Source organism: Bombus vosnesenskii, unplaced genomic scaffold (genome assembly GCF_011952255.1).
Source record: "Bombus vosnesenskii isolate JDL3184/JDL3185 unplaced genomic scaffold, Bvos_JDL3184-5_v1.1 scf7180000014579, whole genome shotgun sequence".
NCBI lineage: Eukaryota > Metazoa > Arthropoda > Insecta > Hymenoptera > Apidae > Bombus > Bombus vosnesenskii.
This window is the reverse complement of record NW_022883531.1, coordinates 149114-161193: the sequence shown is the minus strand read 5'-3', so window position 1 is coordinate 161193 and position 12080 is coordinate 149114. Positions and strand designations below refer to the sequence as shown.

At 34.9% G+C, this 12080-nt stretch overlaps 2 protein-coding genes across 2 annotated transcripts; both read left to right on the top strand.

Annotated features, from left to right (window-relative positions):
• Nucleotides 1–26: 26 nt before the first annotated feature.
• Nucleotides 27–10017, top strand: LOC117240208 (kinesin-like protein KIF9). The gene is made up of 14 exons (XM_033506168.1): nt 27–372; nt 463–614; nt 5643–5736; nt 5972–6154; nt 6224–6409; nt 6710–6924; nt 6987–7340; nt 7406–7505; nt 7715–7838; nt 7913–8031; nt 8103–8237; nt 8320–8712; nt 8819–9171; nt 9860–10017. The coding sequence occupies exons 1-13, from the start codon at nt 259–261 to the stop codon at nt 8882–8884; spliced, it is 2235 nt and encodes a 744-aa protein (XP_033362059.1). The 5' UTR covers nt 27–258; the 3' UTR covers nt 8885–9171; nt 9860–10017.
• On the top strand, nt 9932–11887 carry LOC117240168. The gene is made up of 4 exons (XM_033506067.1): nt 9932–9949; nt 10741–10884; nt 11213–11665; nt 11758–11887. Exons 1-4 carry the CDS (start codon nt 9932–9934, stop codon nt 11830–11832), a joined length of 690 nt encoding a protein of 229 aa, XP_033361958.1. The 3' UTR covers nt 11833–11887.
• Nucleotides 11888–12080: the final 193 nt, after the last annotated feature.

The following is a 12080-nucleotide window of genomic DNA, read 5'->3' as shown; positions in this document are numbered from 1 at the left end:
CTAAAATTACACAAGCATATGTTATTATCGGGGGTTTTTTTTTTTAAGTATCTGTCACAATATGTCATCAATTACCCTCCATTCGTTAGGGATACACCAATCGACTCTACAAAATGTTACGGCAACAAAAAAAAAAAAAAATAGAAATTCCCCGAAAAAATGAATGTCCAGAAGAAAGCCTTTAATCATTCATAACTTCGCACCATCAACAAAATAATCGTAACGCAATAGCCTCAAACGAATAGCTTTCTCTTGAGTATGACGGATTACGATGATGCGAATGTTAACGAGAAAAACATGAAGATTTTCATCAGAATTCTTCCAGTTGAGAGACCGTGTAAATCGTGCGTGAGAATCGACATGGGACGCAAGGTAATGAAATTTCTCTTCCACCTGAGATATGACTATTCTCTTCGATAATTGGATATTAGAAAGGAACAATTTCTTCCTGACTCGATGCAGAAGGTCTACGTACGGTGTCTACAAGAAATGCAACCAAATAGAATAGCCGTTTCGAAGAAACCAACTTACTGGTGCTTTCAAACAGATGGAATATTTTGTGACTCTTCGCAAGAAGAGGTTTACCATGTTACAACCGAAGACCTCGCGCCAAAGTAAAGAAAGATGTACAGCGGCTCATGAAAGTATTTAGACACTTATCATAGAATCATTTTGTGAATATATTACGTGTGTTTCATAAAAACGCATAAAAGGTAAAATCCTTATAATATTTGTCGGAGTCAAGTTGACATTTTGGGGAGTTCGATGAACCTTTACTTACTTTACCGTCGCGGATACAACTAATATTTATCGGTACAAATGGGGGCACTACAAGAGGCTATGAGTAATGGCGATAGGATGGTCGAGATGATGGTAACAACGAATTCAGGTTCGATGACAAATCCATGGTCCACGGGAGGACAAGTATCAACGTAATACTCGATTCGGGTAATTTCTCGATAACTCAATCAGCAATTCGTCCTTACGCAACTTACTAAAGAAAACAATGATATATTATTTCGAGTCACTTTTACTGCTTAGTTTGCCCGTTAGGTCCACGTGAACTGTATGCCAAGGTATGGTATGCTGGCCTTAGGAATAGGATGTAGTTCAGCTGGTATTTTACCTAAACTAGCCTTCGAAACTCGACAAGCATGACAGTTTTCAACGAATTTACGAACATATTTCGCCATTCCTTCGAACCAATAATACTTGTACAGTTTCCCAACCTAAGTGCATAATTGACTGTTGCGCATGGTTAATAACGGACCACATAAAATCTCTTGGGACGATGGGCAAGGAGAGAGTCCTGCCTTTTCTTTGTATTTTACGATAAAGGGTACCAGATCGTAATTCATACGCATCTGCGACATCTTCCGCGAGCTCATCATTTTGCAATTTAGTGACGATTTCTGAAATTTGTGGATCCCGACGTTATTCTGTTAAAAGCCCAGCTTCTGAGATTTCAGTCAGATTAATTTCTTTTCCTTGACTTCGTTAATTATATTATGATCAATGTCTATGGGATTCCGCGGAAAGAAATCTACGTAAGCCATTCGTTTACCTTCTCGATACACAATGTCAAAATTAAAAGTTTGTAAGTAAGTAAGTTTCACCTTATTATTAGATGCCTTCAAGGAATTGCAACCAGTGACAACAAGAAATTCTCTTTCATGTAATTAGTGGCGAAAATGTTTAGCAGCGTTTAACAACTGCTACCGTCTTCAGTCCACATGAATGATACTTAGATTCCGCAGGGCTAGTCCTTATACTGTAATATTCTATTACTCTATTTTTTTCTTCCGTCTTATGCATTAAAATAGCCTCATATCCATCCGAACTAGCGTCTGTATGAAGTTCTATCGGATAGGTCGGGTCAAATACCATTAACACCGGCGCGTCGGTCTGGACGGAAATTACCTTTTGCCTTATTTTTTTCATGCCTATCCGTCCAAGTTATGTTTTTATTATCGGAAATAAGTGCGTACAAGGGTTTCATTACCTGCGAAGATTTAGGGACGAATTTTCGAAAATAAAAGGCTAAACCTATGAACTGTCTATGCTGTGTGACGGTCGTTGGTTCAGGTAAAGGACTCAAGGTTTGTATTTTACCTGGATTGGGGCGGGCTTTTCCGTTATGAATTACATGTCCCAAATAGAGTACCGACGTGTTTGGAAAAGAGCATTTAGAAAAATTAGAAGAAAATTCGGCATTTACGAGAATATTTAATACGGTGTACAATGTTTCTAGAGCTTGATCCATGGAGTAGGCAATGATTAGAACATCGTCCAAATAAACAACAACGTACGAATGACACGTTGGCTGCCATACGTGTTTTCAAAGAAATCTCAAGAATGATCTCTCGTTTCGTTTGCTCGCAACATTAAAATCACCAGCCGCTGTTGAATACAATGAAGAAAAGTGTGGTACAGATCACTCCTACCAAATGGTTTCTTATGTCACCACAACCAGAAAAAGGATCAAATGGCACAGAAGACCTGGCATGCGACTACCTCTGGGGATCTCTGTGGCAAACGCTTTGACGATTTTAAAAAGAATTGTAGCAAGGAAGAAATTAGAATATTCAGAATTATTTGTCTTACACATAGCGAGGCTATTTTGTGTAATATTATGTCAAAACCTTGCCTTAAAATTTCACGATCAATCGCGATATCATATTTTAAAATAACTATCAGTGAGGACATGACGAATTTATTTCTAATGTAAAACCACTAACACCGGCAACGGACAAAAGTTGAGATGTACAAATATTTCTCATTCCTCGCATTACGACTATATCAATCGTTCTTTTCCCAGAAAATCTCAAGACTACGGATTCTTTAATTAGTGAACACTCGGCTCCAAAATCGGAGTAAAATGGACTCACCTGGATGACTTGATCCACCAGTTGATGCTTCCACTATGTAGAAATCGACACTTTTTAGTATTTAGACACTTATCATAGAATCATTTCGTGAATATATTACGTGTGTTTCACAAAAACGCATAAAAGGTAAAATCCTTATAATATTTGCCGGAGTCAAGTTGGCATTATGGGGCGTTCGATGAATTTTACTTACTTTACCGTCGCGGATGTAGCTAATGTTTATCGGTACAAATGAGGGCACTACAAGAGGCTATGAGTAATGGCGATAGGATGGTCGAGATGATGGTAACAACGAATTCAGGTTCGATGACAAATCCATGGTCCACGGGAGGACAAGTATCAACGTAATACTCGATTCGGGTAACTTCTCGATAACTCACTCAATCAGCAATTCGTCCAACTAAGAAACTAACTCCCCCGTAGTCCAAAAGAAACTGCCCTTATATACTCCTGTCCCCACTTCTCGGGTCAACCTTTGCGTTACGTCGAGCGACCGTATACCTAGACCAGGCCATACACTGCGGGCCAGCCGGACACCAGATGTCCGCTTACGTACCCTCAATAGTCTTAAGGGCCCATCGTAAATCCCAGTAATTTGCTAGCTAAGGTCCTTCAGACCCAAGAAATATCTTCTTGCGAATCATTTCTAAAGACTACGGTCTACTACGGTTTGACAAGGGAAAGTTAGTTTTTCTCACGTACGATGCTTCCTACTTTTTTTTTTTTTTTATTTATTTGTTGAAATTACAATCAATTCTCGCGTTGAGAATTTTCAGTAATTTTTCTGGCGTGGCGCAGTGACATGGCTGTTTATTTACAATAAGTTAATACTTATTATAGATAGGTATAATTTATAAGTATTATAAGTAAGTGCATATGCTTAATTTGGATAACTAAATGAATCTAGCGTTTAGGTCTAGCGGGTAGTGCCTCTTCAGCCTGCGAATCTGGTCCGTCGTGTCAAGTAGTCCAGTGATTAGGGGGTTTCGGTGTTTGTTGACTCTTTTGCTATATCTGTCGCTATATTTTGCTATTTCCTCTTTGACTGTGGGTATCTTGAGGTCGCGATGGATGGTTTCGTTGGTAACATACCAAGGTGCGTCTATTAAGGATCTTAGCGTTTTCGATTGGAAGCGTTGTAGTATTTCGATGTTGGAGTTACTTGCTGTTCCCCATAGTTGGATTCCGTAGGTCCAGACAGGTTTTATTACGGTCTTGTAGAGGGTAATTTTATTCTGTATGTTTAGTTTGGAGCGTCGGCCCGTGAGCCAATAGAGTTTTTTTAGTTTGTCCCTTAGTTGCTTCGTTTTATCTGAGATGTGTTTCTTCCACGTTAGTCTCCTGTCCAGGGTCATGTCCAGGTATCGGACTGAGTCCCTACTAGGAACTGTTGCATTGTTGATGGTGACCTGGGGGCAGGTTTGGATGCTTCCTACTACCAACTTTCTATCGAGGGCGGCCAAGACCTTCCTAATCCACCAACCCTCGTTTATTCAATCAGAAGCAATGTATACTGCCCTCACTTCCTGATCAAAAATGTCATGATCAAATCCGATGGTCCCGTGCGATAGACACACCCATCGCTAGCTTTCCTCCGACACAGCATCGTTACTCAACTTTAATTCTTCTACACCGCTAGAAAAGTCAACAACTAAGTACAAATCTAACGCCTGACGTCTAAGTCTAAGCACGAACACTCACTTCCTCTATTAAGTGTCCTCTAGTGCTACATACGAAGTTAAATTATAAGAGCCTTGCTCTAGCGTGCATATCTATCTTACCTTCGGGCGACAAGTTGTCATCTAGGAATTATATCTACTCAACAGTGTAAATTGACTGTTGGAAATAAAAACTTATAATTCTGTGAATCACAGTGTTATACTAACTGAATCACCCCTATTATCTTAACCGAAATCAGGGGATCGATCAACTCGTGGTGTCGATTGCTATAATCGTAACGGGAATTTACGACTCCCGTTGACGTCTCTCCTCGCGAAAATGCACTTTGTTTTCAAGGAGAGCCGTATAATCATTTCATACCTCTGTCAGTTACACGTCCCTCCCGTGACCGTGGCTACGTCTAGTGACCCGCTATGTCACTTCGAGCCCAAACCCATCGTCATAAAGTCAGATTGGAACATTAAAACTATTTCTTATTTTTATTACTTAAGTGCAGCTATAGTAAAAGTCTGGACTAGAGTATTGGGGTATTTTCCAATATTCCGGACGGGAAATCCCGATGTTCTTTCATCTCCGACATATTTAATAAGCAAAACAACCTTCTACTTAAACACCATTTTTGTAATTATCTTTTAAAAAAAAGTATGAAATTGCATATAAATTACTAGTTTGATGATCATGATAGTCGTATCATGTATACGTGTCATAAAAGTCTTTTATATAAGATACATTTTTTTTTTATTTATTTATTTACATTTTACAATTTGTCCAGTAGGACATTTGGTAAAATATTATAGCTTAGTGATATAGTAATATAACATATGGATGGCTACCCCCAGTGGGATACCATCTTCGAATTTGATTGACATATAAGATACATGATACGTTAAAATAATGTTTCTGTTAGTGTTCCAACACTTTCACGAGTCACTGTGTTACCTTCTGGTTAGTGCTGTTCGAGACTTCCGTTATAGATCATCGAGTTAATAATTTTTCAAACAACGGAAGTCTTAAACGGTATCGATTATAAATAGGAAGTATATATAATATATAGTCGAAGAACCGCAATTTCAGAATTTTAGACGGAGTGAGCTGTATTTTGATGGGCTACGGACAAAGTGGTTCAGGAAAGAGTTTCACCATGAGCGGTCTGAGAAACAATTGGGAAGTACGATTATGTCGAATATTTTGTATTTTCGATTTTAAGGAGCTCTTAACAAAAACAATTCTTCTCAAAGTTCATGACTTTTTACGTAATTTTAAATATGACGAATTTAAAAGAAAGAAATTAAAGATCCTAGAATATTCTTTCTCTTTCCCGAAGAAGAGAAATCTAGACGAGGATCGTTTTTGCTATGAGTTCATCAATTGTGCAAACACAGTGATGACATTCGTTTTCTCAGCACAGAGGCCTGGTCACTCGACTTCTGTCCCGAATGTTCGCTGAAAAAGCGAACAGAACGGAAGTCAGCAAGATAGAGTACCGTGTCAGCTTTGTCGAGTTGTACGGGAAAGAGGCGAGAGATTTACTGGTCTCTGACACGGATAACAATAAAGTCAAGATAAACGATCGAGAACCCTTCAAGGTGTTATAAAATATTTTACGAAAAAATGCGACGAGACGTCCGATAGAATTTTAGTGAGAAAAATTCCAGGATATCTCCGTGGTGTGCATGGATAACGAAAAAGAAGGTTTGAAGAGAATTTTCGAAGGGGAAGTCAGAAGATCGATTGCGAAAGAATCGGCTTATCCGGCGTCTCATTTAGCCACGTCTGTCATTACCTTTCACGTGTCTAACACGAGCCTAATTACATCCTGGGGCATTGTAACCACGGCCAAAGTAATTGTTCGATTCGTGATCCGTCTACAAACTTTACGAATTGAGGCATTGAGAATCGTAGAACTTGAAGCGTTTGCTCGTTAATCTCGCTTTAAGCTTCGAAAGTCATTTGTAGAAGGAAATCGCGATATTATCGATGAAATTTCACTGCATTTGCATTTTTTCATTTTAGATATCAATAAGTTCGATCGAATCCAATTATCCTGTAGTATTGAGATAAAATTTTCGACGTCGACGACGTAAACTTTTAATCTGACGATAGTCTTTAATGATTAATTAGGAATTTAATTAAAACGTTAGGTACATATCGTGGAAGCAGCTGGCACAGGAACAGTGGGAAGAAATAATTGTGGGAAACCGGCCGTGGATATAGGTGTGGCGAATTTAATGAAGACTGAGCTCGAGCAATTCTTTTCGTATGTAGGAAGATCAAGATCATCCGTCGTTAACGTAATACGCTCCAGTAATTTGCTGAAGATTTTGGGAAATACTCTTTTGGTCTCTTCCATAATTCGGTAATGAAAATTTCATTTGTATCATAAATTTCAAGCCGCGGTATATAATGTAATTAAAATAGGTTGATATCTCACATTCGGATCACAAGAGAAGATCTTGACATCACATTGTCGACTTTAAAATTCACTGCTAAAATTGCAAGATTAAAACCGGTCAGGATAAAAGAAGATATTAAACATCGATCAGATTTGATAGTGCATAGGCTCCGAGAGGACGTTAATGCGTTGAAGAAGGAACTGATGTTGAACGATATGCTTCTGCATCAAGAAGCATTCATGAATATCTCGAAGGCCCGGATGGAACAGATCAATCGGAGTATTCTTCTATTTTTAAACGGCAAGATTTCGGATTTTACGTTGTTTAGTGTGTCTCAGGCTCAAGTATTGCTAAAGAATATCAAGGATCTATATAACAGGTTGCATGATCTGTGTTATCTATGGGATAATTTTCGGTTCGATTTCTAAATGATTGAATTGTTAGATTAAGCGTCAAGGAAGTTGAAGTTGACAAGTTAAAGGAGATGTACGAGGGTTTAGTGAAAAGTATAGCGGAAGCTACCTCAGCAGAAAGTCTACTTAAGGTTTGATTATGAGATTAATGAGATTGCGAATATTTATGCAACAATTTATAGTTTTTAAATATAACTAAAAAAATGAAAACACACGACACGACAAACACACAAAAACATGATGTGCTCATCTTCACACTTTTTCAAATTTCAAATCCGTAGTCTATTAATAAATTTTTTTTTATAGCTCATCCGTGATATGTATATTGAAATACTTACAGGAAATTGAATTATCCGAAGATGAAGTCAGTAAACGGAAACGAGTTAGGAGTTCCGCAGAAGATTTTAAAACTGAAGAAGATACGAAAAAGTTAGAAGAAAGAGTTGGTAGTTTAGATAAATCTAGTAAGCCAACACTTACTCGGATAATATAATTTTAAAGAATATTCATAAGAAAACTAAAATTTAACGTTGAATAGCGATAGGCGTGACTTTAGGCCCCTACGCAGATGTACTCTCTCCCGACAAAAGTCTGGAATACAAACATTCAGCAATGTCTAAACAAATTCTGAAAATTAATAGCGAGAATATTATGACGGTTAGACTTTATTATACTACATTTCTTCGAACCATTTGAATCTGTCACTAATTTACATATATTGAAAAAAGGTTCGACGTTTATTTGACTCTTTCTTAAAAGAGGAACTAAAATATGCAAAAATGAAGGAAATATTTGACAGAAACGAAAGGACTCTTGCCGTTGTTCGACAAAGATTTACAAACATGGTTGATAAATATTTCCAGGTATATTGCAGTTTACTATCAATGTTTAAACAAATTTTCTCCAAAGATTTGAAATGGTTAATTCTTCGAAATTATTCGTTAGGCAAAGAGAAATTTAGACGATGCACGTGATAAACTTAGCAAACATCAGCAAATTCGACAGATAATGAAATTAGAAAGTCCAGAGGAGATCAAAACAATATATGAAATCGAAAGAACGATCGAGCGAGATATTTCGTGTTATCAAAAAGTGTTAATCAATTTAGAAGAAGAAGTCGATCAAGCTCGTCGTGAAATTGTCACGTTATCCAATCAACATCTTGAAATGAAATCGAAATTGGAATCCGGTTTTCGAGACTATAGTGAAAGAAATGCCTATTTATTGCATTATACTGATAAATCGATGAAAGCATTACTAAAATCTGAGAAAAAATCGTTCGATATGATTCGGCGCAAGTTTAACAAGTTTCAACGAGAAATATTGCGTAAAACAGAGGTAAATTTTTCATTCTAAATTCAAATATTTTGTAATTAATATTGTTATTATTTTCAAAAATTTATCTTTTTGAATATTTTATAAATTTTTTAAACTTCCATATTAGGAAACAGAGAAAAGGAAGAAAGCACGACTTGACAATAAAGGGACGTGCACTAGTACTAATCTGTAGCTAACAAAAATATTATCTTCTTAGCAATAAGTACTAATATTTAATAAATCAATAAACGCATTTTTTTAGTAAATTTAAACTTTACTTCGAATTTAAAACGAAAGCGGTAATTTACCGCCAAAATGAACGAATACCATCTATCGATATCATATTGAACTACGTCAGTGATACATACCGACAGGAACAAACTCATTTTTGTCGGTTAAAAGTCACTGTTTACGGTAATCATCAGATTTTCATCGATATTGTGAAAATTACACCATATTAGGAAATTTTCCGTACAGAAGGTAATTTATAATCATTTACTTTAATGGCACATTACGCATAATTTAACAAGTACTACTAAAATCAATTTAATATCTATTTGTCTTCGACTTGATCTATAAGTTTTATTTTTTATATACAGATTATATCAATTAAAACTATCATAATCAATTCAGTACATAGTCTAAAACTTAATAATCACGTGTATATTAACCGTTTCGATACATTTCTATTCAAATACAATTGATTACACGTTGTTATGTACATATAATCACTAGGCATCACAATGTTTCTTAAGATTATAAATTCTAAGATTAATCTGATCATATAAATTAACCAATTTCTATACAACAGAAAAATTTACTATGTTTAGAGGATTAACTTACGAGTAATAGGAAAAGGAACTAAGACACTTTACTAACATCGGTTTGATCTTCATATTCGTGGACCGTTGTTGGCCAAATCGTCTTATCCGACTGTTAATGTCACGTTACAAAATTGTAAACAGAAATTCAGTTAACCGTTCGACAGCAGACGAAGATAGATTTTGTTAGCTGTCAATTGTTTCAGTTGTGAATAGTGTATGAAACATTCTGAGAAAATCGAAATCTTGTTTTGTATATGTTTAAGTTACTTTCAGTTCAAGTGTAATTTAAAAAGCTTACAATGGAATTTGGGTTTTGTTTAGTTTTATAAAATATTTGACTCTAGGATAAAAACTGTGTGCACTTAGCGCTGGTGTCTAAGAATATTAACGAAAGTTGCCATATCTTACTTGTTAGAATGACAAGTAAAAAGGTAGTAAGTACGCTATATACAGACTGTCACAGTATATCATGGTATAATAGGCGAGAGAGTAATTTTATGTGGAAAACACGTCGGAAATATAGGATAAGTTATCTTCACGGCCCACCGTTTTTAAGAAAATCGAATTTGAAAATTTATCAAGTATACTCGGATTTGACCTGTTCTTCGTTGGACAAGAATAAATAATCGACATGAGGTTATTCTGTGTGAGGTGTGAGAATTTGAAAAAATCAAATCAAAATCAACTTTGAAAATTTATCAAGTACACGTGTACCAGATAAATTCTTAACTTCTTTTTTCATTATTGTAATTTGCGTGCGTACAATCTATCATGCAATGATAATTAGCTCAGATGATAACTTAAGTTATAATATAATAATATTATGTATCACTATGATATTATTTAATTTATGTATTCTTAACTAAACCTGTTCAAATGTAGTTTTTTAAAAACGATATCTTAGATGGAAAAATTTTATTCTACATTTCTTACTTGTTTCTGCATAATAGAATAATCTTTTGTTAATTGTTTACTAGTATCCAGTAATTAATTAACCAAATTTACATATGCTACAAGCGAATATTATACACTATTATAAATAAATTTTCAAATTCGATTTTAATGAAAATGAAGTGCCACATAAACAAATTTTATTCTATATTTTCTACTTATTTTGCCATGCAGTATCGTTTGTCGATTGTATCATGATTATTACTAGGATACCCTATATAAAATCTTTTTCTATCGATTCTTCTACATCGAAAATCAATTTGCGTGTCTGTAGTTATTACGTAAGGAAACATTTCTTGAGAGATTATTAAAGGAAGGAAAAGGATATATCTTTACAATGGAAGAATTGCACGTATGTTTGAAAAGACATTCGTGCGAATACAAGAAGATGCTATTCGTTATAGATCGCTACTCTCGAGTAAGTTTAAGATATAAAATAACGTGCATTCGTGTTACTGGTTTATGATGTCCTTTGAAATAAAATGTATTAATAGTATTAATGAATTGCGAATTTTTGTACATTTGTAGAAGATTAAAAAATATAAAAGATGGTATCTGTTATAATATTTACTATAAATAAGATAAGAATAATATAATAAAATGAATAAGCCATTCTTTAACTAAATTCCATTTTTTTAATTCCATTCATGAAAACATGAATTTTTAATTATATTCATAAAAATATTCGCAGTTATTCTAGTTATACTCTAGTTATTAAATAATCCTTGAATACTTCTTAAATTTAGTATAAGACACAATTAAAGGAGAATATGGAGGATTTGATAGTGTACGATAGTGACGTTCTGGATGATAATGATGATGAAGATATAGAAGATGCCGATGAAATGGAATATTTGGACATAGAGATGGGAGGATATGAAAATGACGAAGATTTTGTAGTCTTCGAAGAATATTTTCACAATTTTGATAGTATTGCATATCGAAGGAATATTCTCGCTAATATGGAAATGTTAATTTTGCGCATGTTAATAATGGATGGATCTCTCATAAATATTTTGTTTTCGATATATTCGAAGTTGAAGATCCTTTTGAAAGATTATTATCAAAGAGTTGAAAAGTTTTTGGAACGAAACAAGACGCTCGTAGAATTCCAGAATAATTCTGAAAAAAAACAACCAATCAAGAGCTTTGAAAAGAAATACAACCAACTGCAGCAGCTTTTACTTAAGATTACCGAGGTATGGTTAAACTATTACAATTTCATCTGTGCTACTACCATAGGTGCTAATCGAACTTTATGATTGTTAAAAATAATTTTTTTGTAATATAGAAAGAAATATTTCTTGTGGAAACTATGGTGCAACCGCGTATGGTTCAGAATAACGGGGAAAACAAAAATAATTAAAATTCGTGACGTGATGTCAGTATATGTATACACATGAAAAACATTTACATTTATATCAGTTCGATGTGTCAAAAATAAATACATTTTGATTAGAACGTAAATTACGTTCTTCATTTTGATTAGTATATATTTTAGACATTTAGAATGTATTTAAAAATTTATTAGGACTGAGTCAACAAGCAAAGTTCTGTTACAGATGAGTTGCAAAATAGGCGTGATATATAATGCTTTTTCGTGTCTCATGAATC

What these genes read in the sequence shown, in the direction of transcription:
- LOC117240168 (XM_033506067.1), top strand. An exon ending in TTATAGATCGCTACTCTCGA is followed by an intron (nt 10,885 to 11,212) that starts GTAAGTTTAAGA and finishes TCTTAAATTTAG; the next exon opens with TATAAGACACAATTAAAGGA. An exon ending in TTTTACTTAAGATTACCGAG is followed by an intron (nt 11,666 to 11,757) that starts GTATGGTTAAAC and finishes TTTGTAATATAG; the next exon opens with AAAGAAATATTTCTTGTGGA.
- LOC117240208 (XM_033506168.1), top strand. Translation starts at nt 259, where the DNA reads ATGACGGATTACGATGATGCGAATGTTAACGAGAAAAACATGAAGATT. An exon ending in GCATTGTAACCACGGCCAAA is followed by an intron (nt 6,410 to 6,709) that starts GTAATTGTTCGA and finishes TTAAAACGTTAG; the next exon opens with GTACATATCGTGGAAGCAGC. An exon ending in TGGTAGTTTAGATAAATCTA is followed by an intron (nt 7,839 to 7,912) that starts GTAAGCCAACAC and finishes AACGTTGAATAG; the next exon opens with CGATAGGCGTGACTTTAGGC.